Raw genomic sequence first — 25,686 nt, 5'->3', positions numbered from 1 at the left:
TCGGAAGGGAAAGCCTAAAGAGGACAATATCTACTAGCGGTGGGTTTGAAACGTTAGGGGTTGTAAAAGGTCTCGTCTAGGGATGTCCATGGGGTTGTGAAAGGTATATGTCTTATCTAGAGATGTCCACGGGGGAAGAGATGAAAGGTATATGTCTTGTCTATAAATGTCTAAGGGGCTGAGAAAGGTATAGGTCTCGTCTAGAAATGTCCACGAGGCTAAGAAAGGTATAGGTCTCGTCTAGAGATGTACTCAGGAGAAGAAGAGATGAAAGATATAGGTCTTATCTAGAGATGTCCACGAGGTTGTGAAAAGTATATATCTCGTCTTGAAATGTCCATAGGGTTGTGGATGGGGAAGGCCTCCGATCTCTATCTCTATCATTTATTTCAATATTTATTCCTATGAAAGTTTTAATTAATTTTTGTAGGGTTCGAGTTTTCCTCTCTACGAGGTTGTGAAAGGTATAGATCTTGTCAAGAGAAGATGTCCACGGGGTTGTGGAAGAAGGCTTCCTATCTCTATCTCTATCATTTATTTCAATCCTTATTCCTATGAAACTTTTAAATAATTTTGTAGGGATCGAGATTCCGTCCGAGAATTTTTTTCCTTTTTTCTTTTTTTACTTTTATTGTCAACCATAATTACTCTGAATAAACAAACGCCACTATTTTATTCTTCAGGCTCGTGTTTCTAGCATATACTTTAAGATGGTTAAACAAACACATTTTGAATGGTTAAATCTCATAGTTAAAGGATTAATACTATTTTATAACATTTATTATTTTTAAGTATAAAATTAAAGTGTGGTTGTTTGTCTAATGGAAATTCAAAATATTAAATTACTAACTTATTTAAATTCATAATTTTTTTGTTTTTATTTAAAATATTTTTTAAATTATTAAATCCTTGTCTCTAGAACAAATATGAAAGATCGGATATTAAAATATATGAATATTCACAATTCTTTTTCAATTAATTATGTTCTTGGAATTATTTTACAACAATCAATAAGTATATCATTACCTGGCTGTCACCTAGCTTCCAGCTTATTAGAATAATGATATGAACAATGAGTATCCACTCGAGAGCGGCGGTTCCAAAAGACATCATCGATGCCTTTCGACCCTTTTCTGTGCTTTATCCATCCGCTGAGCAGTAACCCATTTGCCAATTTGCGAGCCCTTCAATGGTAACTATCTGTTTCTTTCCCTCTTTTTTTTCCCTTTTGGATTCACCCTTTAATGGGGTTTTGAGCTCTTTCTGTATTGTAACCTTGATTAAAGTGTTCATGGGGTTTTCTTTTCAGCCCACGAATCTATAAAGCCCTGTGTGTCTTTATTGCCTTTTGTTCTTCTTGTTCTTCAGGATTGTGAAGAACTGGATGGTTTCTGGGTCTCTGGCTTGAGGGTATGTGCTAATTGTTCTCGTTCTGGTTCGTTGTTTCTGATAGATTCATAGTGTTTTTATGATTGTTATAGAATAGGTGTTGGAATCTGATTATGGAGATGTTCTTATCTGGGTCTTGATTTGGTTGATTTTGGAGTGTTTTCTGAAATTTGTTTGTGATGTTCTTCTGTAACTTTTCGTTTTGGCATGCGTTTTGGAGCTTTTGTTGTTGAAAATTGTGTACAATTCTGTGATGGCTTGAAATGCTATGTAATGGAAGCTTAGCTTGGTGCTTATGACGTGCTACGGAACCTCCACAGTGTTGGGGGACCAAGTAGCTAGCGGCATAGGAGCCGACTCGGCGTCAGCGGCTTCGTGCCGCACTGGAGTAATCCAATACCACTTCTCTGTTCATTTCCAATACTCTTCCTCGTTTTGAGACATTATCACTTTGGAGTGGTTTATCCGTGGATACCCCTAGGCTCTGCTTTCGCTTGCTGACATACTCTGCTTTCTATGTCATGCTTCCTCCAATACTAGAATAGGGTCTTTCCTTTACTTTAAGTTTAGGCTGACCTTAGCGAGAAAATCCGGCATCGCCAAATGAGTGGCAGATTTTCACCTATGTGAATGAATAAAATGTGACCCAATTCCATTTGACCGGTTGTTTTTTGAGCAGTATGTTTAGTCAAAATTAGAGGAGTGAGTCACAAAGGAGTGACACGTCGGTTGGGGAGGAGAACGAAGCATTCTTTATAAGGGTGTGGAAACCTCTCGTGGCAGATGCGTTTTAAAAAATCTTTATTTAGGAGAACCCCAAAAGGGAAAGCTCAAAGAAGATAATATTTGTTAACGGTTTGAGTTTTCATACTTGCTTTGGCAAAGTAAGGCAAAAGTAAGTAGGATTCTATTTTGATAGGAACTCGGCCTTCCACAAGATAGTTTTGACTATAAAATGGTTGTTTATGTTCACCTTATGCAATTAAAACTAGAAGAATATGATGTTATTCTTATTGAAGAGTTTTGGTTTTGTATATTTTTAAAATTTGACATCTCGGGACATGTCGAGTCGCTTCCCTTTTGGCCTTTTGCTTAGACATTGTGGAGGTTAAGCTGGATTGGCTCGGGTTTTTCTTGCTTCTCAGTGTATCAGTGTGAGATCTCACATCAGCTGGAGAGGAGAATGAAACATTCCTTATAAGGGTGTGGAAATCTTTCCCTAGTAGACGCGTTTTATATTCGTGAGGCTGATAACGATACGTAACGGGCCAAAACGGACGATGTCTACGAGCGGTGGGCTTGGGTTGTTACAAATAGTATTAGAGCCAGACACCCGGCGGTGTGCTATTGAGGATGTTGGGCTCCCAAAAGGGGTGGATTATGAGATTCCACATCGGTTGGAGAGGGGAACTAAACTGTAACAACTCAAGCCCACCGCTAACAGATATTGTCCGCTTTTGTCCATTACGTATCGTCGTCAGCCTCACAATTTTAAAACGTGTCTACTAGGAAGAGATTTTCACACTCTTATAAGAAATGTTTCGTTCCCCTCTCCAATCGATGAGGGATCTCACAGAAACATTTCTTATAAGGGTATGGAAACTCTCCCTAGTAGACATGTTTTAAACCCGTGAGGCTGACGGCGATGCGTAAAGGGCCAAAACAGACAATATCTGCTAGCGATGGGTTTTGGCTGTTACAATCAGTTTCCTTTTTGCATATGGATTGAAGCTTCATTGATCTATGACTCCATGAATTCCTCGTCTGATATTCATCGTTTGTCTTTTTTCGAGAAATCGAGTTGTGTTTTGGAAAAAACACGAGTAATCGTGGTTGATACCGCTCGTTTTCTGTTACGGTCATTGCAGGCTTATCGCTTAATCGTTTCCTGCAGATCCGACGTGATTTCATAAGTGATAAACCAAGAGGCAATACCGAAGTACACTCGATATTCACAACTAAAGCTGATGTTAGTAACTAAGCAATGCAGCTATATCATCATCCGTTCTCTTTGAACAGCCAGAAGGTGAGACTCGCCTTGGAAGAGCAAGGCATCGATTACACGTCGTTTCATGTCAATCCTATCACGGCGAAGAACATGGACGCCTCGTTCTTCAAGATGAACTCAAATGCAAAACTTCCCGTCTTTCAAAATGGTTCCCATGTCATTTTCGACACCATCGAGATAATTCAGTACGTCTTGCTTCTTAATCCTTTGTTCTTACCCTTTTATCATGCAATTTTCGTATGCTTCATTCGATTGTATCGACACTCTTGGGAGTAGTTTTGTTTCTTAAAGCTAAACTTTTTGTCTTTTACGGAGTCGAAAACTCGGTTGTATAGCTCTAATGTACTGATATCGAACTCTGTTCAGGTATATAGAAAGAATTGCCATTGTCTCCTCGGGGACCGATGACGTAATGCCGAGTAGTCGAGAAGTTGTTGAATGGATGCATAAGATACAAGAATGGAATCCAAAATTTTTCACTCTTGCCCACATCCCTGAGAAGTACCGTCTCGCTGTTACCAAATTTAGAAGGCAGGTAGTGATCGCTCGGATGGCCGAAACTCCCGAAATGGCTGCTACTTACCATCATAAGCTCCGAGAAGCATACGAGACCGAAGACGAATTGAAAAAAAAAACCGCTGTCAAACAAAGCACCGAATATCTAGTTACACTTCTTGATGAAATCGAGTTGAAACTAGGCCAAACTTCTTACTTGGCAGGGGAAGAGTTTACCATGGCCGATGCCGTGTTCATACCTGTGCTGGCTCGGCTCGTTCTGTTGAAGCTGGCCGACGAGTACATCGGTAGCAGACCGAACATTGCAGAGTATTGGATGTTGGTGCAGCAGAGACCAAGCTACAAGAAGGTGATTGGGAAGTACTTTAATGGATGGAGAAAGCATAAAACACTTCTGAAAACTTGGTGTTTTGTTCATATTAGAACCTTGCTGAGGAGATATTGATGGCAAAAGACTAAAAAGTCATGAAAATGTGTATATTTTGTACATTGAGGGAGGGATTATAGGGGTAAAATGGTAAAATTGTATGTATTTATTGCCTTTTTTTTTTTTTTTTTTTTTTCTTTTACCTCCCTTTTTGTTATGTTTCATCAAGTGTGTTGTGTGTTTGTTTCATTTTGAATTTTGATTTGGATTTCTTAATAAAATGGTATTGAACAAGTGGAATGATATTACATTAATGAAAATTACCTCTTTGCCCTTTTCGGTCGTTTGGGTATATTGAGTTTCTCTCAATAGCTTCAAGTCGATTCATGCCAACACGAGAAACTGTGTTGGTAGGACTTTTATCAACAAATTTATAACTTCTCTATCGTTCGAGTTGAGAGAGTTTTCTCAACGGCTCTAGGTCAATATTTATGTTGACCCCAAGAAACTATCGGAAAAATTTTTGTCTAAAAATTTAAAACTTTTCTCGATACTTTCAGTATTACAATTTTTTTAAAAAAAAAGAAACAAGATTCATTTTCTTTAGTTCGGGTTGAGAGAGTTTCTCCCAGGTTCTAGATCAACGCTCACACCCCCACGCAAAAACAGTGTCAGTCAAACGTTTTCTAACGATTTAAAAACTTCTCCTCGTCAATTTCTTGTGCCACCCAAAGTCACAATTCTTATAGTATTATAAATTTTGGTTGTCTTCCCTATAATCATTTTAAAATAATGGTGAATTTCAATTTAATTATTTTTTCAAACAAAATACACTAAGAATGTTGAGCATAATATATAATAATAATAATAATATTATGCTTACCATAACATTATTTAAAGTTCAGATCATAACATAAAATTTAACCCAAAGTTTTACATATAATTAAAATCCAAGACTTCATAAAGAGTTTAGACTCCAAAAGCATATAATATAATATAACATATGATATATATATGATATAAAACATGATTAATTGTTCCTTTCTTGTAGATTTGGCTGAATGGGCTGCACTCTGAACGCAAAAGGCATTTGAGAATTGAAATCTCTCATCCTTTGATTATTATATCCATTATCCATTTCTCTCACACTATCTCCCATTGCTACCATCTCCTTTTGGTACTGCACTTTTAACACCATCCAATCAACACAATTATTCAAAAATTAGAAATAAATCCGTTTATTTATAACCACCCGTGTTCCAGATTCAAAATTTAGATTCGACACCTTATGGTCCCGACATTCTCTTGCATCTCTCTCGACAGGGTTTCGTTATTTACTTCACCCTGATTCAGAGTTCTTATTTAAATCTCAGACATGGGTCGTTACAATTTTCATCACTGTCCTTTTTAACCTAAATTTTATAACTAAAAACCCTTCTATAGCTACGTTTTAACAAGTTTAATGAATGAAATGTCGTACGAAAACTTTGATTGAACGGAATTAAAAATATTAAAGGGTTAAAATGGTCAATTTTTAAAAGTACAAAAACGAAGACGGATGTTTGTAAGTATAACGATTAAAATTAACTAAAATTTAAAATATAAATCCTACCCGACTTAAAATCATAATATTATTAAATGTTTTTAAATTTTTATACATAATTAGTTAAAAAAAATTAAAGAATTTAAATAAAAAAATTTTAAATCTTTATAATTTATAATTTTTTTAATACAATTTTGAAATATAACAGTCATATATAATATTAAATAGCTTTAAAAAATATATATATATATAATATAATCAAATGGGAATATTAGAAATTAAATAAATAAATTTACCAGCTCATAATTGAGGCGCTTGGTTTCTTCTTCCATCATTCTTTCCTATAAAACATTCAAACAAGAATATTAATATAATTTATACATCACAAAATATTAATATTTAAATACATTTAATTTAATTTTTAATAATAATTTTGTCAGAAAAAATTCAATTATATTTGAATTATTTCTTCTTTATATGAAAACTAGTTTTTGAAATTAAATATCTAAAATTGTAAATATTTTTTATTTTAATATGTATTTTATAAGCAAAAATGATAATTAGTGTTTTTATTTATATAATATATCTAAAGCAAATTTAAGTAACAAATTGATTTTTTTTTTTTATAAAAAAAAAACAAATAAAACCTTAATATTTTAAAAATCATAAAAGAATATCAAAATTAAATAAAAATAAAATAAAATAAATATATATATACGTACATTTGTCCTCATCATTTTCATGAGCTCCGACTGTATAATTACCAAACGAAAAAAAAATTAATAATCAAATTTAAATTTTAAAAAAATAAAATTAAAAATTAAAAAAAAAAAAAAAAAAAAAAAAAAAAAAACCTGCTTCTCACGAACGCCAGTAAGGCCATTTTCAAGGGCTTCTTCAAGAGCCATTAGCTCCTTGTAGTTCAAAGACGTTATATCTTCTCCTCTCAGACGCCTATTTTTTAATAAATTATAAAATATTATTTATCAAAATTATAATTCTAAAATAAATAATTAAATAAATAAAATCATATATTTATAATATTACCTGAGCTCAATCTGCATGTTGTCATTTTCTTTCTTAACCCTATCCATTTCATTGCTTAAATTCTGTAATTTTTTCAAACATAGAACACAATTAAACATTTTTATTTAAATTTACGATGGTTTAATACAATACCCTAACACGAGGCTCCACTACTTTTTTTTCTTTTGGAGTCTTTGCACTACTTTAGTCACTTTTGACTATGCCTTCGAGAGCATGACTCTGATATCATGTTGGTTGAACATGACTCTCCACAATGATATGATATGGTTGACTCTGACCATAAGCTCTTATGGCTTTATTTTGGACTTCCCAAAAGACTTCCAGCCAATAGAGATAGTATTCATTGATTATAAACTCATGATCATTCTCTAAATTAGCCAACGTATGACTTTTATCCAACAAACTCAAATTACAATACTCGATCGAAAAGAAGAAGACTCAAGATATCTCGATCTATCAGCTTAAGCTTCTGGGTTTATTCGGGTTCGTTCAGGTTTTGGGACAGTAGATCTCTATGACGATGTTTTTTTTTTTTTTTTTTTTTTGGTCTTTTCAGCTGAAAAATACTTCTCTTAGTTTCAACTTTCCTTTTCTATGCAATATATTCACATAAATCATGAAGAAAGAAAATAACCCATTTGTAGATCAGTTCATAGATTTCAAATCCAAGATTTTCTAACATGATTTTGGCAAAATAAAATGAAACCCACCAATGATTTATGAATATAAACAAAACCCATGTTCCAAATTTTCTTCTAGGGTTTGATTTCCCTATCAAAAAGCTTAGATCTTGAAGTTCATGAGGAGAGAGAAAGCTAGAGAGAGAGAGAAGAAAAAAAAAACCTCATGCTTAGCATCCCACAGCCTCTTCCCCGATTGCTTATGATACTTATCCAAGATATCAATCAACCTTGTCAACAAAAAAAAACACACAAAAACATGAGATTATTTGATGCAAAATCAAGAAATATGAACAAAAATTCAATGATTTGAGTATGTTTTTGATATCACTTACGGCGTAGAAGGGCTACAATACTCATGCATTTTGCCAGAGCTAGCAAACACCACAAGAGATACTTGAGCATCACAAAGAACAGTGATCTCTTTGGCCTTCTTGATGATACCATTTCTTCTCTTTGAATAGGTCACTTGCCTGTTGCTTGAGTTCTCAATCCTCTTGATTTCAATCTTTCCCCTTCCCATTTGTTCTATGTTCTTGTGTTGTTGAGCTAAGGAGGTGGAAATGGGAGTGGGAAAAGGTAGCCATTGAAAGAGGGTTTAATAAAAGGGGTATTCTATATTGGGTTTGGAAGCTTAAGAACTTTCTAAATCATACAGAACATGAGTGCTTGTTTATGGGTTTGTGACAACCCCAAGCCAACTGCCAAGATTGTAAGGGATTATTGATTTTTGGGTCATGTTTGTTGGCTTTAATCTTCATTTAATTCCTCTTGTTGCATGTTATTGACCATTGGGTTTCATCTATTTCTTTCACTTTTGTTACTTTTCATCAAGAACTTGGCTAATCCTTTCTTTCAAATCTATTCAAGCTTTGATTATATGGGTTGCTTGCTTTATTGTGTTAGATGTCGGAGATTGGATTGATATCGCTGTGACTCGAGAGGATTGATATGTGTGAGATCTCACATCGGTTTGAGAAGGGAACGAAGCATTCCTTATAAGGGTGTGAAAACTTCTCCCTACCATACGCGTTTTAAAACCGTGAGGCTAATGGTGATATGTAATGGGTCAAAGCGGACAATATATGCTAGTGGTGGGCTTGGGCTATTACAAATGGTATCAAGCCAGACACTGAGTCGTGTGTCGATGCTAGGCCTCTAAGGGGGAGGGATTGTAAGATCCCACATCGGTTGGCGAGGAAAACGAACAATCCCTATAATGGTGTGGAAACTTCTCCATAGTAGACATGTTTTAAAACTGTGAGGCTGACGACGATATGTAACGGGTCAAACCGAACAATATCATCTAACAGTGGGTTTGGACTGTTACAATATGTCCCTATGAGTAACTACACCAATCCTTGCATGTTTTGGCCAAATATTTTTTTGATGCAATAAAATACGAGATTAGAGATCAACCAATCTTCGATCTTAGGGAAAGGCAACGAACGAGTATCTCATCCATTAAGCTATAGATGTTCAGACTAACAAACTTTTTGTTCTAATTAGGGCTATATTGTCTTAACTAATTGAGCTATGTTCGTGATAGTAACTCGAAGAACTAGATTACTATTGACGTCGACCGTGTGAACATACACCTAACCTAGGGTTAGAATTAGGGAAGTATTTGGAAAGAAAACAAAAGGGTTTAAAGGGGATGCCCTAAAAGAACAGGTGTCAAGCTCACAGCATAGGATAAGTGATGAGAACAAATCTTAACCATCAAATCAAAGGATCAAAAGGGGTTTGGGTGAAGAAAGAGATAGGGAAAGAACATGAGCCAAAATGGCAAAGGGGACAAAGCATTTTCTAAGTCACTTTTTAACATAAAAAAGAGAAAGAAACAATGAATTCACAGTCAAAACTGGGTTTTTGAAAGCTCTTCAAACCCTAACCCTAACCCTAACCCTTCCTTCTTCCATTCTTTTAACCAACAAATCACAGTCAATCTAATCAACACCTTCAACATTCAAAATGGGTTTGGTTTATTTATATATTTATTTATTTATTGTTTTTAATTAAAAAATTAAAATTAGGGTTTGCTTTAGATACCCTTTTCCCCTGGCATTTTGGTGAAATGAGGCCGCAATTTGTACATTTTGGTAATTTCATTACCTTTTTGAAATTAGGGTTTTGCTTTAGAAAGATGCTTATATTCTTGAATTCAGATTTTAGAGATGGAATATAATGGAGAATTTATTGTTTTTCTCGTGCTTTCCAAAAGCCGAGTAGATTATGATCTCGAGATTGTCTTTTAGAGTGACAATTAGTATCTTATCCATTATGTTAATGCTCGAATTTACTTAAATAGAGTAGGGGTGGTTATATGGCTTTGGATCAACTTGAACTATTCGAACTAATACCATAAAGAAATTAGATTTTGTTTTTAATTTGGGTTGGTTTGGTTCGTGGGTTGACATTTTTTTGGTTGGGTCAACCTAACCAACTCGTAAATAGGGTTAAACCTAAGTCAACTAGACCTTACTTTTGAAAATATTTAGAATATTTTAACATTTGGTAACCTAGGTAGTGACTTGTAAATGTTTGATATTTTAATTTAATATTAATATAATATGTATTGTTGATCGGTAAAAAAAATAAATTAAATATATATATTTTTAAAAGAACGACGCTATTTTGGTTGCTCGGGTCACCAAGCTAATTACTCGAAATTTTGAGTTGTCTCAAAAGATTTTTTCAATAAACCCGTGATTTTGGTTAAATTATATGTTTGGCCTATGAAATTCATATTTTGCATTTGGGTCCTCAACATATTAATATATATATATATTTTTTTTGTATATAATATAACATTAATTTTCGATAAGTTAATAAATTTTTTTAAAAAAATTAAATAGATTAATAATTTATAAATTTATGACTAATTAAATATAAAATAAAAAAATTTATAAACTTGTATATATTAAACCTAAAAGGGTAGACGTCATTAGATGCCTTTTAAAATTAAATTATCCATTTAACTTAAATTAAAAAATTTATGGATTTGACGTGTAATTTAAATTTACCCGGGTGAACTTGATATTTTTACCGCAAACAAGTGTTTTTGCTAGAACGTTAATACATAACTATTGGAATTCTTCAATATACCAATTGTTCGAAAAACCGATCTTGTTAATATCAGTATAAATGATTTTTCTCCAATGCTCGGTTATAGCGACAACCCCCTGAATCCCGAACCACCTAATGTTCCAACCAAATTCCAATAATGCACTTTTTAAATCGAGAAAGTGCTTACGAAAATAAATTTGTACACAAAATACTTTTTAAAGTAATTAAAAAATAAATTCAATCTTAAATTTATGTATTTATTATTTTTGGTTCAACAGTGACCTCACAAGGCCAATTGAAGCTAGGTCGTACCTTGGTCAGTTGGTCTATTGGCGTCATCACTAATTGTTTGTGTTTCAAATTAAACAAAATAAACGAGCTTTTATTAGACTTCATAAATGTGTCTAAAAAATCATAAATTTCATTATTGAACGACTTTCTTCAACCCCTCATTCAAAATGGTAACTTCTAAAAACGAAAACCGACGCGTTTTCGTACCATAAAATTGATCTTGAATCATTGAAAGTAGAAAGACAATACTCCTTCCTCGAGGTTCAAACTGCTAATATTTGACTAAGGTTCTATCTTAAGAAACCCGAACGCTAAGGTTGTAACAACCAAAACTCACTGCTAACGGATATTGTCATCTAGCTTTCCCTTCAAGGGCTTCACCTCGAGGTTTTAAAACGCACTTGATATGGAGATGTTTTCATACACTTATAAGAAATGTTTTGTTTCCCTCTCTAACCCTTCTTGGGGTCTAGCATCCTCACTAGCACACCGTCTCTGATGTCTGACTCTAATACCATTTATAACAGTCCAAGCTCACCACTCGCGAGGTTTCCACACCCTTATAAGAAATGCTTTGTTTTCCTCTCAAACCGATGTGGGATCTCACAATCTACTCTCTTGGGGTCTAGCGTCCTCTCTAGTATACCGTCCAGTGTCTGACTCTAATATCATTTATAACCGTCCAAGCTCACTACTAACAAATATTGTCCTTTTTAGGCTTTTCTTTCAAGAGCTTCCTCTCAAGATTTTAAATCGCGTCTATTAGAGAGAAGTTTCCACACCCTTAGAAGGAATATTTCACTCCTCTCTCTAACCGACGTGGAATCTAATGGAAAAGTACCATCACTCCCTGCCTGCTATAAACCATTGGACAGTTTTGTCTGGTTTCTTTGCTGCTTCAAATTGCATCAGTTCACAGCAATTCTAACCTCATATAACACAAGAATTCAAAATTTTCTTACAATGGTTAATCAAAACAGAACCAACAACGGCAGCAAACAGCCAAAAGATGCAACTATTTTTGCTTTTCTAAGCATTACAAATCTACAAAATGCTAGCTTTCCTAGATCAACGATGACGAAGAACGAAAGTGAATAGAACGAACCCGAAAGAACAATCATTGCAAGTGTAAGTAACTAGCCGTAACCGAAAACATTACCTATCACGAGGGCATGGAGCAGGAGATCTGTCGAGAACTCGCATGAGAGAAATGTCGTGACAGGTAATCTGGATGTCTCGTTCATGTCAACGCTTAAAACTTCAAAACCATAACTTTTGCATGGTTGTTTAAAACCAATTTGAAATGCTGAAGTCCCTTAGCTTTCTAAGATGTCTCTCCATATCTTGTCTAGTTTTCGTCCACTCTTCCTTCTCTATCACCGTGGTCGGATCATCTCGTTCGCTCTATATTGCATCAGAAGTACAGGGGATTAGACAATAAACAGAGCAGAGAATGCTATAGAAACCAGGTAGATAAGAAACCGATACCGAATGGATAATCTTGAAAGAGTTCCCATTATCCCGAACGACAAGTAAGTCGCTTCTCCTGTCCCTAGCTCGTCCTCCTGGAACTGTGACCTACATGAGATCAAAGGGAAGTATTTTAAGCTACTTTAACAGATAGGAAGCAGCCTGAAAACTACTCTTCGAGTTTAGAACTTATCGTCGAGAAAGTGCAGAACCCAAGAACAAAGAGTCTTACCAAGACTTTAGCCCTGGTGATTGACTTGGTTTTTGAATCGATCACATATATTTCCTCAAAGTCTAGGACGAATTCTGGATCACCCAGCCTTCGGTTTCTGAAGTGCTTCGTCAAGAATACCTACAAAAGAGAAACGAATTGCTCACACAAAAGTCCTTATATCCATCACATTCCCATCCCTGACAGATAACATGAGGATAATCACGAGCATAATAAACTTGACTTTCGTTTGTTATTGTATCCGCCCAAGCCCACTGCTAGTAGATAGTCCTCTTTGAGATTTCCCTCAAAGTTTTTAAAACGCATTTGCTAGGAAGAGGTTTCCACACTCTTATAAAGAATGTTTTGTCCTCCTCTCCAACCGATGTGGGAAAACGAAGCATTCTTGATAAGAGCGTGGAAACCTCTCCCTCGCAGATGCGTTTTAAAAACCTTAAGGGAAAACCCGGAAGGAAAGGTCCAAAGAGGACAATATCTGCTAGCGGTGGGCTTGGGCTATTACCGTTACTAAGTCTACGAGCAGCATTTCTCATGTCCTACCGACTACTTCTATTCTAATATTCTATCGCAAACCTCATATTCCGATTTACAAAGAAATGTCAGCTGTTGGAAGTTGCTAACTGATTCCTATAATCTTCAATATACATAGGCAGGGAGAAGAATCCATGAACTCCTAACTTTGAGAAAATGAAATAATGAAGAAAAGAGTGAACAAATACCAAAGCCCTGAGTGTACCCTTACCTTAAGAACCTCCTTCTCAGACTTGTATAATGGATCTCTAGGTGCATCAATGGGTGGTTCTGTGACATTGTAGCATCCATAATCACTCTGAGCACATCTAATATACTGCAGTTGTGAAGAAAAGTAAGACCATAAACAGATAAAAGCAATCCTTAGCATCAAAATTTCTTGAAATCCTATTTTGATCCTTGAACTATGATGTTTGTTCCATAATGATCTCTGAACTTTTCAAAGTTGTGTTTGGGTCCCTTAACCTACAATAAGTCCGTTTTAGTCACAAATCTTTCCAAGAAATTAACTGTCAATCATTTAACAAAAACATAAACGGTGAGATTCCACATCAGTTGGGGAAGGGAACGAAATATTCTTTATAAGGGTGTGTAAACCTCTCCTAAACAGACGCGTTTTGAAACCTTGAGGGAAAGCCCGGAAGGAAAAGTTCGAGGAGGACAATATTTGCTCGCGGTGGGATTGGGCCTTTACAAATGGTATCAAAGTCAGACACTAGGTGATGTGCCAGCGAGGAGGCTGAACCCCGAAGGGAGGTAGACACGAGACGGTGTGCCAACAAGGATGCACAAGGCGAGGGGGGTGCACACGAGGCGGCATGCCAGCAAGGACACTGGGCCCTAAAGGGGGGTGGGTTGGGAGTCCCACGTCGATTGGAAAAGGGAACGAGTGTCAGTGAAGACACTGGGCTCTGAAAGGGAGTGGATTGTGATATCTCACGTCAATTGGGGAAGAGAATGAAACATTCTTCACAAGGGTGTGGAAACCACTAGCAGACGCGTTTTAAAAACTTGAGGGAAAGCTCAAAGAGGACAATATCGCTAGCGGTGAGCTTGGGCCGTTACAAATGGTATCAGAGCCAAGCACCTGGCATATTGCCAGCGTGGAGGCTGAGCCCCGAAGGAGGTGAACACGAGGCGGTGTGCTAACAAGGACACACGAGACGAGGGGGTGGACACAAGGCAGTATGCCAGCAAGGACACTAGACCCCAAAGGGAGGTGGATTGGGGGGTCCCACATCGATTGGAGAAGAAAACGGGCGTTAACGAGGATGCTGAGCCCTGAATGAGGTGGATTGTGGGATCCTACATCTGTTTGGGAGGAAAACGAAACATTCTTCTTAAGGGTGTGGAAACCACTCCCTAGCAGACACGTTTTAAAACCTTGAGAGAAATCCCGAAAGGGAAAGCCCAAACAAGACAATATGCACTAGCGGTGGGCTTAAGCCGTTACGATTGTTAGTAAACATTTGTTGACTGGCTAAATGAACATCCCAAGTTTCTGATGAATAATTTGCTAATCAGTAATGAAACTGGTTCAAATAGTCTTCAAATCCAAAATTCAGGACCAAAATAGACAGTTTACATGTTCTTGATGTATATAAACGCAAAAAATGGTACCTTCTGAGGCATTGGAGCAAGAACTTTGGGGATAGCATAAACATCAGTGTCAGGAGGAGTAACATACATCTACAGCCACAATACACATCAACGAATAATTCTTTCAACTATCACATGAATCTGTGAAAGAGAAAATTGAAATGAATAACGTAAAACGGCCACTAACCTCTCTGAAATCATAAACATCATTGTCAGGATCCGGCGGCTTCCTAATGAAGAAATCACAGTGCAACAAACTAATCTTATGAAACTCCTCTTCATTTATCCTATAATCCACAATCATCTCCGAATCCCATCCCTGCGTCGATACGAAGCTTTTGCTCTGCACAATCGAGATATTCTCGTCGCCGACGCCTTCAGAACCCGCAGCCGCAGCCGCAGCCGCCGCCGCCGCGGCTAGAGTATCGTACTCGATGTCGAAATCTTTCTTGTTGTCGACTTCTTCCATTTCGTCGTCGTACATATCGTAGTCGTCGGGGCCGCCACTATCTCCGTCGCCGTCATCGGAGAAGACGCGGAAAGGGTTTCTTCTAGGGACGAAGAGAGGGGATGCAGAGGGAGTAGATTTTCGGTAGGGCAAACTAGGGAGGTGGGGAAGAGAACTTGCGGCGGAAATGGAAGGAGGTCGTAGCCGGTGGATTGTGGCCGGCGGCAGCGGCAACGGCGACGAGAGGAGAAAAACCGTGGAGTTCATGGCGGGATTGGAGTTTGTAGATGGATATTGTCGGATGGATAATTTTTTTTAAAGGTAGTAAAATAATATTATATATAATATTTATTAAAAAACATAAAATCCTAATTAGTTTTCCGTGTTTTTNTTTTTCTAAAAAGAAAAAATAAAATTATTGTCTTGCACTTTGATTTTTTTTTTTTTTAATTTCTTGGAAAAAAAACAAATTTAAATAAAATACTAATTATTATATTCGAGGATCTATGTAAGATCTGATAACCCAATAACTTAATCCGAATTATAAAGATTAGATTGAGTTAATGTTGTTTTTTTTTTAATGACAGGATCTAGTTCAGGTTGAATAAAGGTTTATTGTGGAAAGAACTAGGTCAATCCGACTCAACCCGGTTAAGTAAAAAAAAACTGTAGTGGGAGAGGTCAACCCCAATTTCATGCCCCAAACATATTTTTCCATGACTGTACACATACGCTCACCACTCGTTGCAGTGGCCTAGTACACGATTCACTATACACGTACAATTAGTCATATCACCACTCAACTCCCTCCCATTGCCCATTGCCTCGAGGCTTCGACATCCATGTTTAACATCGATGTCCTCATCTCCCATTCTCTTAAAGTCTTTAGTTTTCACAGACTTTAAGAGAATGTTTTAGTGTAACAACTCGTCTTTCTTCTTCACCCCATTTCTACAACTAAAAGTTAATTTTTTTTTTTAACTCGATAATTCGAATAAAAAATAGAGGGTTAGGTTGGGTTACCAATCTAACAAACCTTAATTATATTTTCGAATTAAAAATTTTAAATTTCGTTCTCACATTGTCCTACCCTAAATGGTAAATAATTATTTACTTTTTCAACTAAATTTATAATTTATCTAAACTAATAAAAATACTAAATATTTTTAAAATTTAAAGGTATTAATGAATTTTTTTAAATATATATTTTAAATTTTTTTCCAAAATGCTAAAGACGTTATTTAAAAAAGAAAATGGAGGTAAAATATAAAGATTTGGTATTTTTATTAATTTATTAAAACAAATTATATTGAAATTGTTTTACAATAAAATCTACTGGTTGACTAGTCAACGAAGTATAAATAATTATGGATTGGATACAGCGTCATCTAAGAAACCCTTCCCGCCATTTACACTTCCCCATTTCCTTCGTTTGATTTCTCAATTCACAGTTCCACAGCGAGTGTCAGTGACCGTCCAAAATCCGTTCTCTCGTCGGAGTTCGATCGAGAGAGGAAGTAGGCGAGGCAACGGCCGAGATGTTGAAGCCGAAGCCGTTCGCTGGAGCCAATGTGTTCGTGTCCCGCAATCTTGTCGCTCCGGAGATATTCGACGCTCTTCACGACGCTTTGAAGCAGAATGGGGCTGAGGTTTTCCTCTGTTGTGATCCTGCTCGAAACGGCCCTAAAGATTATCATGTTATCTCATCAGCCGATCACGTAGGAAGATTTCATGTTCAATTTACGACCTTATTTCGGATTGGCTATGTGTTTATTGGTCTGTTATTCTGTCTTCCAGGAAAAGTTTGAGGATCTTCGTTCGAAGGGATGCAATTTGTTAGGTATGGTTGTTGCCGGTTAGGTTAATTTATAGTTCTGACATTTTTTTTGGAGTGCAATTTTCGAATTGGGAGTGAAATTAGTAGGAAATTGAAGGTCTCGATTATTACCATTATAAATTTCTCAGCACATACACAGTAGCCCAGTGACCGTGTAATATACACTTCATTGTTGTCTTGCTTTTCGAATAGGCAAACATAGTTGTTTGAAATTCTCATTTCAGTCGGACGCCAGGTACTTGGTGCTCATATCGCATTGCAATTTATTGTTAGAGATGGGTTGCTGACAAATTGAATTTCTGTTATTGGGAAGGTCCTCAGTGCGTGATGTCATGTGCAAAAGAGAACAGACCCCTTCCTCAGCAGGGTTTTACTTGCTGCCTTGCTATGGATGGTGTGAAAATTCTTGCATCTGGTTTTCAGGCAGATGAAAAGGTACGTTGCCTAATGTTCCATTTCCTCCTCTTTTGTACGGAAGTTTATTTCTAAATGATCACACAAAATTGCAGGTTGAGATAGGGAAGTTAGTTAATGCAATGGGAGGAGTATTGCAGACGAGAGCATCTGCAGATGTCAGCTTTGTCATCGCGAAGAATGCTTTGGCTGCAAAATACAAGGTTGTGTTGCTTGAATTATCGCATTGCAATTTATTGTTAGAGGATGGTTTAGGCGTGGGGAGTGGGGAGTGGGGTTGGAAAGGAAAGGATTTGTGATAGTTGAAACATCAATTTTGTTTCATATCGAAAGATAACTCCTTGAAATATTTGCACATCTGAAAAGATGATATTCATGATTATTTGAAACACTATTGTAATTTTTTACCAAGAATTCTAGCGATGATATGAGAAATACAAAAAATGTCATAGCCGTAACTAAACTACTAGAAGGAATCATGAGGAAAGACAAAAAACAGTTTAACAATCATCATTATCTTAACACAAAGCAATTGTGAATATAGAGTTCAAAATCTTCTGCCTGCTACATAATTGGAGTCATCAAGTAAGGCATAACTAATGCTCAACGTCGTTCTTATTCAAAAGAAAAAGGGCAACAAAGAGCTACTGAATGAAATCACTTTTCTGAACTTGAAATATTTATCCTATGTATCATAATGAAGTCAAGGATGCTACTTCACCGAACTTCTAAATTAATGTAGGAACACTCTTTTTCTTTGATTTAAGAAATTGGTTAATTTTTTTGTACTGAATGAATAAGGTGAGTTGCTGGCTATACGGTAACAGTAGGTGATGGATGATTTAACTGACCAAAGCTTATGTGTTTTTGAATCTGCATTCCCTGTTTCTTCAATTGTTCTCTACCCTGAAATCCATGCTAGGTTATATTGAGATACCTTACACACTTGTTCTATTAAGTAAAGGAAGGTTTCAGTTTGATACATTTATAATTCAGTCTTTTATGATGCGTATCCTATATGTTAACTTTTGGAAGAAGCTGAATTTTTCTGGTTGATGGTAGAATGATTGTCTTGAACTGAAGGTGGTGGATCAGTTAGGCATGCTTGGACATTGGGTGGTTAGCATGATTTAATCTAATAGTTATATGTGCAATAGATATAATGATGGATTTTAATTTTATTCTACCTGAAATGTTATTGCAAAGATTTTGACAGACACTATTCTGTTATTATTTCTGTTTGCAGTGGGCACTTAACATTTCAAAGAAACCTATTGTCTCAATTGCTTGGTTACAGCAGTGCTGGATTGAACATCGTGTAGTGCCACAGGATGGATATCGAGTCCTTCCATTTTCTGGATTGAATATTTCGGTATCTAGAATTCCCGCAGGTTGAGTTTTGCAATATTTTATTCCTTCTCAGAGAAAATTGTTTTCCTGTATTTTTTAAAGAACATTTCTGGTCCTTCTAGGACGTTCTATAAAATTGCTTTTTTCAACATTTCTGGGTCTCAGATGAGCGCAAGGAGATCGAAAAGCTTATCTTGCAAAATGGAGGAAGATATTCTGCCGATCTTACAAGAAAGTGTACACATTTGATATGTAGTATATCCTTTTTGCATTTTTTTCTTGACATCACTTTTGATTTTGCACTCTCTTTTTCATTTGAGTCGGTCAAATTTATATACTGAAAAATATCTGACTTCAGCATAAGTTACAGAATAAAGGGATATGGATATAATTAGTAATAAACACAATTAACTTTGAACAATATGTCTTTGGATCAGCACTCCGCAAAATAGTTGTACTGATATATGAGTATTGACTTGATCATTCATGATCCTTTCCCATCTGGTAGTAATGACCCAACCCAATGTCGGTCAACTCACTTATGACGATAACTATGCTTGTAGTGATCTTTTATGGCTGTAGTTTCTTTTTCACATCTCTTAGAACAATCTTAAGAGAACGTGAGATTGACGTGAGTGGTGAATGAGATACTGGCTTATTCCAAGAACAAGATTGTTCACATTTTTGTATTTCTCGACAATCTCTCTAGTTTCTATGTCAAGTTGAGAGATGGGAATGACTAACCACTCACGAACGTTTATTTGTATGGTTATTGTAAGCATGCCGCTTGCATTGTCAATCCATTTCTAAGTGGAAGCAATAGCATGTTCACTTCCCGGCTTTAGATATTTTTGTTTGAATAAAAAGTTCTCCTTAATGGTTAAGTAAGCTCCTGAAGGTGACAAGTACAAGGTTGCACGAACATGGGGTCATATCAATATTGTTACTCGGAAATGGTTTGATCAGTCCATAGTTAGAAGAGGTAGTAATTCGGGTTGTATATTTGAAAACCCATAATGATTTTTGAATAGTTGATAGTTAGTTGTCAAACAATTTTGTTAATTTTCTAACTTATTTTCAATTCCATTTGTGCTCCTTTTAATCGATAGCATGTCTTAATGAGGAGTTGTACCCTGTTGGTAGCGTTTCTGCAACTTCAAATAAAATGGCTAGGGGTTGCTTGACTGCTCACAATAGCCAAGAAAAGGTTAATGGGAACGTGCAAGCTGTACAGTCCTCATTTATTGCTGATTCAAATTTCTCAGCTGTTTCTGGCCCTGGGTTTTCAGATATGGATTTAGAAGCTACTCTTTCACAGAGCACGTCTATGTTTTCAGATGCTTCTCATTTTATAAATGAGGTTGATGTTGAAGTGCCTGTTACAATGGCAAAGAACGAAGAAAACACTGAAAATTGCATTGCAAATGACTTCCAATCTGAAGACAACGACCTATATTTGTCAGCATGTAGAATAAAAGTTGTTGGGTTTGAAGCTTCTGAGATGCGGAAGATTGTGAATATGATTCTCAGAGGTGGAGGCTCCCGGTACATGCTGTTCAACGACAAGTTAACACACATAATTGTTGGAAATCCATCAGAAATGTAATTTTACTTGTATGCTTTTTATTATTGTGGCTCATGGTCACGTGTAATTGAAGCATAATTTTGTGAACTGTATTTCTTTAATTTATAAGCTTGGCTGTGCAGTGACCTTTTTAATTTCATTCGAATGATCTATCCTAACAATTTGAAATTGGTCTTGGTACGTCAAATTGCAGGGAGAAAAAAGAGGTTAGAGACATTGCAGCTTCAGGTGTCATCCATGTGGTTAGAACCACCTGGCTTGAGGATTGTGATCGTCAGAAGAAGGAGATCCCCGTTCTTGGCAGACACATGGCCTATGATGAACTTATCCCTAAAGGTTTGATATGTATGGCTCATATTCTCAGATATCTATCTTTTTGAATGGCAATCTTAAACCTTCCTTCATTCAGAATACTGCATGTTTGCATCCAGATGCATGACCAGAATTTGTTTGGAGATCCCTAGCCTGTTTGTCTTGTTCTATTTTTTCAAGTTGGTTACCTTTTTTTCTTTCTGCAGCATCCTGTAAAACAAGCACCATTGTTATGGATCGGAATAAAGTTCCTAATGTTCATCCAATCATGCCATTGAATGGGTTAGAAGGAAATATTCATGCTAAAATTGGAAAGACATCAATGATAGAGGAAAAAATTCTAGAAAAAAGTGAAGCAAATGTGGGTGGAGACAAGACCACAAAATTGTCTCAGAAAAGCCAACATTCTGTACCAAATGGTATGAACAAGAGTCAAGAAAAGTTGCGGTGCGATGTCGTGGTTCCAAATGGGAAGTCATCATGTGTGTATAAGGGGAAAATATTTTGCTTTTCTAGTTCCTTTCCAGAAGATCGGGTATGTTGTGAAGATTCCTTCCTCTTATTATAAGCAACATTATCTAAAACGTTCAATATGCACCTTAGGATTTTGATACATTATTGTGGTAAATAGCATCCATTTTAGAAAAAAAGCAGAGTAGGAGCCTTGTATTCAATATCAGATGAGTTGAGTAAAAAGTAGTTCATTAGTGCAGCTCTGAAAGCTATATCTAGTTCAACAGTTCCAGCTACAACTCCATGATTTTGAAAGCAAGTCAATGGAGTGCTGTATACTATTTTGCATCTCAATTCTCCAGTACACTGCCATCTCGTTTAAAGAATGATCTCGAAAAATTTGTCATAATGCCAAATGTCATTTTGCCCTTGAAAATAATACCATTTCCATTTAGCATATTAAGATTATGCCTTTGAAAATTTTGTCCATTTTATTTGTGATATATATTCTGATGATCATATTTGAATTCTCTCCTACTAGAGAGCTGAAATTGTTGAATGGATAAATCAAGGGGGAGGGGAAGTGGTTGAGGATCATACGAAACAGAAAGTGCACTTCACAGTTGGATGTCATGGTGTGATACCAAGGAGTACAGATGTTCATACTACATACGTGTCAAGTCATTGGGTCCGATCATGTTTAGAGGTACATTTGATTGATTTATTTGTGATTTCTAGTTTATGGCTCTACTATTGGGCTTTGTTTCTGTTTCTCTTCTTGGACATAAAACTCGTTCAAAGCTGTACAACACATTTTATTTTAGCCACTGCAAGTTTGGATTATTGCATGGGTTGAGTTAGGATTGGAACTTTGAATTTTAAGGGACATTGGCTTGGTGTTAGGCCAGGCTCACATAATATAAAGGACAGATACTATTAAATTGAAAAATGGAGATATAATAGGTTACATCATTGTTAACATTTTAATGTTTAGGGAAGGTGGTTACAATATCCCATAGTGGGTGGTCTATTGTGGAAAACATGCTTTGTCACTGTCTTTTTCTTCACTTTGTCTACATTTAGAAATGTGAGTTGTTCTATCAGTTTGCGAGAGGTTTCTTTATGGACAAAATTAATAGGAGTCTGACATTTGAAGAAGTCTTTCCATGACCTTCCCTTGAACTCCAAAAGGTTTTGACTACATCCCTGTGGGAACAAATAAATAGGGACTGCTATTGATGCTTCTCAAATATTTTTCTATTAAACTTTTCCCTTTTATTTATTGGAGGACTTGAAAAAGTATTGATACTTTATTGATGCTTCGGTTAAATGTGTTTGTTTAATTACAGCTTTGAAGCTAATTCTTAATTGATAGCTTGAGTTGAAGATGCTACTTATTTGATGAAATTTTATAATGCTGATGATTTAAATTTTTACTTTTTTTTAATTGTTAACCTAATTATGTTAAAAATTATAAACTGATATTTGAAATGACTGTTGAACATTCATCTTGTTTTTGTTTTTGTTTGTTTATACTGACTATTCAAATAAATCCGTTATGAAGGATGGATGTTTGTCGGATACCAATGAGCACATTCTCTATTCTCCACTTCCTTGTTGTGTTCCTTTGCCTGGGTTTGAAAGAATACGTTTCTGTGTTTCACAATATGAAGACAAAGATAGAGTCTTGTTAAGAAATCTGTGTTTTGTACTTGGGGCCAAGTTCGTGGAGAAGTTGACAAAGAAGGTAACCCATCTAATATGCAAGTTTTCCGATGGGCCAAAGTATGAGGCTGCTTGTAAATGGGGAATACATTCAATTACAGCTGAATGGATCTATGAGTGTGTCAGACAGGTAGCTTCATTATTTCTGTTTCTCTTCATTATATATGTTTACGTTCATGCGTGTCCTGATAGAACTACAGAATCCATTGCGTTTTTCTCTTCTCTTAGATATGGAATGATAATTTTCTATTCAAAAATTTCAGAGTAAGCTTGTTTCTCTTGATTTGTATCGTCCAAAAGAAGTTACAGCTCAAGATAGAGAGGCAGGCTTATGTACTGTCAGTCAGTTTCCTACACAAGCTGGCCAAATGATAGCCGGTGAAGGTGAATCCCAGTTCCCTACCCATTCTGCTATCTTGAGAGATCAATCAGCTGGAACTAACAGTAGCTCTATGGGAGAAGTTGAACAAATAAGTTTTACTAACAAAAAGCGGAAATTCCTTGACGAACCTATACAAAAACGTCCTATATTTGTTGGAAACAGTCTCACTCATTTTGACTGCAATTTGAACTCCACAAGAGAAACTACATCAAAATCTTCTGTAGTAACTTCACACGTTCCTGATGTTGCTGCCGCGATTGAGGACTTGTTGGAGCAGACGAGTAAGGTAAAATATGGATAGAGCTTTAATTCCATTACTTAATTCCAATTTTTGTTTTTTCAAATCCTTTTGTTCCATTTTCTTTTTTGAAGATTCATGATCAGAAGTCACCTGGAAAGACTGGCTGCGACAAAAGTGTATCCTTCTTTTGGGATCGATGCTTATTATGTATGAACTTTTGATTTATTTTGCATTTAGTTTAATCCTTAATGGAACCAGATTTTCCTGCCCGACTGTTCCGTCATTGGTCAAGACCATTCAGAAGCTCCTCCAGTTGGTGGTTCATCTAACCAGTGGTTAAAAAGGTAAAATTTGACCCCTTCTTCTCGATCTTCTCGATCTTCTCTTGGAAAGACCATGCCGAATGGAAATTTTGTGGGATCATCCAACAAAGTCGTTATGAATTGTTTTTTTTTTTTTTTTTCTTCACTGATGAATTGTTTCATATAAATATACAGGTTACACTTCGTTTCAAAATAAGTTATTTTGAGTAGTAATTTTAATTGCTCTCAAATCATCCCGAATGCTATCTTAAAACCAGCATACGGAAATAAATACCATTCTTGAATAGTAATTTTCTTTCTTATGGAAAAAACAGTTCTTGAAACAAAGGCAATAAGTTACTCTTTAAACTAGCAAAACAACCCCTGTATTTCTAAGGTGATTTTGGCACAACGAAAACTTGAGTGTGTTATTCACCTGAAAATATTGATTAGAAGAGCATTTCACCTCCCTTTGTAACTAAGTTACTGAGAATTTTGACATGCATGTTTTTAGAGCTGAAAGAAAAGAAGACGTCAGCGATCCTACTACTGGAGATGGGTGTGCAGGGGCATATGATGGTTTTAGTGAAACGCAAACCGAATCTCAGGTGTGTGGGCATGTGTGTTTTTGTGTGTTTGTCATTTATAACTTGCTATCGTAGTGATGGATTTTTGAAAATTTTCACCTTTTCTGTTGACTTGATTTCAGGAAAACTAAATAAACTACAACTCACAAGATTTCATACTAATCATTGAAGTTGAAATTGATACTAGGAACGAACTCATTATTTGGTTATTAGTTCCATCCTGTTAACAGCTCAATACTTGTAGGTTGTGGGTTATGAAGAGGATTTGTCGGGAAGGCAAATGCTCATAGACAGAGTACGAACCCGGAGTAGCATGATTTGAAACTACGTCTGCCCTTATTTACTCAAAGCTTTAAAGATGGTGGTAGGACTAAGGGCTGCGCTGTGAAGGTTTGATTCGAGCTTTTCCTTTTCCTTTTGAGTTTTATGTTATTCAAACATTATTTTCATTTAGGAGTTGTAGAAGATGTTGGACCTTGATTGGTTGTATAGTAAAAAACAATGTGGCAAAAAAAAAAAAAAAAAAAAAAAAAAAAAACGAAAGAAGGGGGATTTAAGATGAGGGTTGCATGGGGCTTTATCCATTGTCTAATGAGTCAATGACATCCTCGCACTTGTAAGCTGGAAAATTGAGCTATATTAAGCCGATTTGCAAGTAACAGAAGATTTGTGACTAGCTGATGGATGATTCTTATACTGCCCACTCACTACAAGGTAATCCCTCCTCATTTACTTGAATTTGGCATTTCCCAATTAGGATACGCGTGGGAAATTTTTATTGAGTTCTTTACTAGAAATTCAAGTTTTTAAACCCTTCACTATAAATTCAAGTCTCGAGGCACAAGTAAAAGTGAAAGATGGAGAGCATGACGTTGATAATTTGATTTTTGTCTGTTTATCATTACTCAATATTCTCTTTTAGTCATTTGTGGTATAAATTTGATGAGAGGATTGATTGCATATACACTTTGGTCTCGAACTTTTAAAGACAACATTTGGAAGATTTCTAATTTTTTTTTAATATTTTTATGGGAATGACAAGTAAATGTCTCAAGGCTATTTAGATTGCATGCTTTATATGGACATAGATCATGAATATTTATTTGGAATCTAAATATAAGATTTAATTGTGCTTGCTGGATGTGCAAGAGAATTAAATGTCAAGCAAATAAGTTTAATTAACTCACAAATAACAAAAATTATTCAATCTTAAAATATAATAGTGAAAAGCAATACTAAATATTGGTCCTTCGGACACATTCCATACCTTACAACAATAAATGGAAAAACAACAGTAAATTACTAAAG

General features: G+C 35.9%; 4 protein-coding genes across 10 annotated transcripts; 2 read left to right on the top strand and 2 right to left on the bottom strand.

The window, feature by feature from the left end:
- The first annotated feature begins 1,044 nt into the window (after positions 1–1,044).
- Positions 1,045–4,588, top strand: LOC111477091 (glutathione S-transferase TCHQD-like). 5 transcript variants are annotated; one of them, XM_023121064.1, is made up of 4 exons: positions 1,045–1,192; positions 1,369–1,410; positions 3,284–3,582; positions 3,764–4,588. In XM_023121064.1, exons 3-4 carry the CDS (start codon positions 3,374–3,376, stop codon positions 4,356–4,358), a joined length of 804 nt encoding a protein of 267 aa, XP_022976832.1. In that variant the 5' UTR covers positions 1,045–1,192; positions 1,369–1,410; positions 3,284–3,373; the 3' UTR covers positions 4,359–4,588. The 5 variants fall into 5 exon arrangements, with proteins under 5 accessions (XP_022976832.1, XP_022976831.1, XP_022976829.1 ...); XM_023121063.1 differs by having other exon boundaries at positions 3,258–3,582; XM_023121061.1 differs by having other exon boundaries at positions 1,310–1,409.
- A 581-nt stretch (positions 4,589–5,169) lies between these two features.
- Positions 5,170–8,119, bottom strand: LOC111477100 (floral homeotic protein PMADS 2-like). 2 transcript variants are annotated; one of them, XM_023121086.1, is made up of 7 exons: positions 7,886–8,119; positions 7,714–7,780; positions 6,871–6,932; positions 6,678–6,777; positions 6,546–6,575; positions 6,120–6,164; positions 5,170–5,465 (listed from the first exon to the last, which is right to left on the bottom strand). In XM_023121086.1, exons 1-7 carry the CDS (start codon positions 8,071–8,073, stop codon positions 5,442–5,444), a joined length of 516 nt encoding a protein of 171 aa, XP_022976854.1. In that variant the 5' UTR covers positions 8,074–8,119; the 3' UTR covers positions 5,170–5,441. The 2 variants fall into 2 exon arrangements, with proteins under 2 accessions (XP_022976854.1, XP_022976853.1); XM_023121085.1 differs by having other exon boundaries at positions 5,170–5,460.
- Positions 8,120–11,777: 3,658 nt separating this feature from the next.
- On the bottom strand, positions 11,778–15,498 carry LOC111477076. The gene is made up of 6 exons (XM_023121044.1): positions 14,930–15,498; positions 14,764–14,832; positions 13,355–13,459; positions 12,613–12,732; positions 12,399–12,488; positions 11,778–12,314 (listed from the first exon to the last, which is right to left on the bottom strand). The coding sequence occupies exons 1-6, from the start codon at positions 15,455–15,457 to the stop codon at positions 12,198–12,200; spliced, it is 1,029 nt and encodes a 342-aa protein (XP_022976812.1). The 5' UTR covers positions 15,458–15,498; the 3' UTR covers positions 11,778–12,197.
- Positions 15,499–16,594: 1,096 nt separating this feature from the next.
- On the top strand, positions 16,595–25,257 carry LOC111477010 (DNA topoisomerase 2-binding protein 1-A). Of its 2 annotated transcripts, none has more exons than XM_023120928.1 (17): positions 16,595–16,908; positions 16,988–17,030; positions 17,341–17,462; positions 17,537–17,644; positions 18,688–18,832; positions 18,957–19,048; positions 19,680–19,773; positions 19,901–20,393; positions 20,570–20,712; positions 20,895–21,223; positions 21,683–21,847; positions 22,706–22,996; positions 23,130–23,534; positions 23,621–23,665; positions 23,748–23,833; positions 24,306–24,399; positions 24,623–25,257. In XM_023120928.1, exons 1-17 carry the CDS (start codon positions 16,729–16,731, stop codon positions 24,698–24,700), a joined length of 2,913 nt encoding a protein of 970 aa, XP_022976696.1. In that variant the 5' UTR covers positions 16,595–16,728; the 3' UTR covers positions 24,701–25,257. The 2 variants fall into 2 exon arrangements, with proteins under 2 accessions (XP_022976696.1, XP_022976695.1); XM_023120927.1 differs by having other exon boundaries at positions 20,570–20,721.
- The last annotated feature ends 429 nt before the right edge of the window (positions 25,258–25,686 follow it).

This window comes from Cucurbita maxima, unplaced genomic scaffold (assembly GCF_002738345.1).
Source record: "Cucurbita maxima cultivar Rimu unplaced genomic scaffold, Cmax_1.0 Cma_Scf00003, whole genome shotgun sequence".
Lineage (NCBI taxonomy): Eukaryota > Viridiplantae > Streptophyta > Magnoliopsida > Cucurbitales > Cucurbitaceae > Cucurbita > Cucurbita maxima.
This window is presented reverse-complemented; position numbering and strand designations above follow the sequence as displayed.

Coding starts and splice junctions, on each gene's coding strand:
- LOC111477091 (XM_023121066.1), top strand. CDS start 3,374: ATGCAGCTATATCATCATCCGTTCTCTTTGAACAGCCAGAAGGTGAGA. Junction 3,583..3,763: donor GACACCATCGAGATAATTCA/GTACGTCTTGCT, acceptor AACTCTGTTCAG/GTATATAGAAAGAATTGCCA.
- LOC111477100 (XM_023121085.1), bottom strand. CDS start 8,073: ATGGGAAGGGGAAAGATTGAAATCAAGAGGATTGAGAACTCAAGCAAC. Junction 6,933..7,713: donor TGTGGGATGCTAAGCATGAG/GTTTTTTTTTTC, acceptor AAAAAATTACAG/AATTTAAGCAATGAAATGGA. Junction 6,778..6,870: donor AACATGCAGATTGAGCTCAG/GTAATATTATAA, acceptor ATTAAAAAATAG/GCGTCTGAGAGGAGAAGATA.
- LOC111477076 (XM_023121044.1), bottom strand. CDS start 15,457: ATGAACTCCACGGTTTTTCTCCTCTCGTCGCCGTTGCCGCTGCCGCCG. Junction 13,460..14,763: donor TTGCTCCAATGCCTCAGAAG/GTACCATTTTTT, acceptor TCACAACTGCAG/TATATTAGATGTGCTCAGAG. Junction 12,315..12,398: donor CTTTCAAGATTATCCATTCG/GTATCGGTTTCT, acceptor GATGCAATATAG/AGCGAACGAGATGATCCGAC.
- LOC111477010 (XM_023120927.1), top strand. CDS start 16,729: ATGTTGAAGCCGAAGCCGTTCGCTGGAGCCAATGTGTTCGTGTCCCGC. Junction 17,031..17,340: donor GAAGGGATGCAATTTGTTAG/GTATGGTTGTTG, acceptor GTTATTGGGAAG/GTCCTCAGTGCGTGATGTCA. Junction 17,463..17,536: donor GTTTTCAGGCAGATGAAAAG/GTACGTTGCCTA, acceptor ACAAAATTGCAG/GTTGAGATAGGGAAGTTAGT.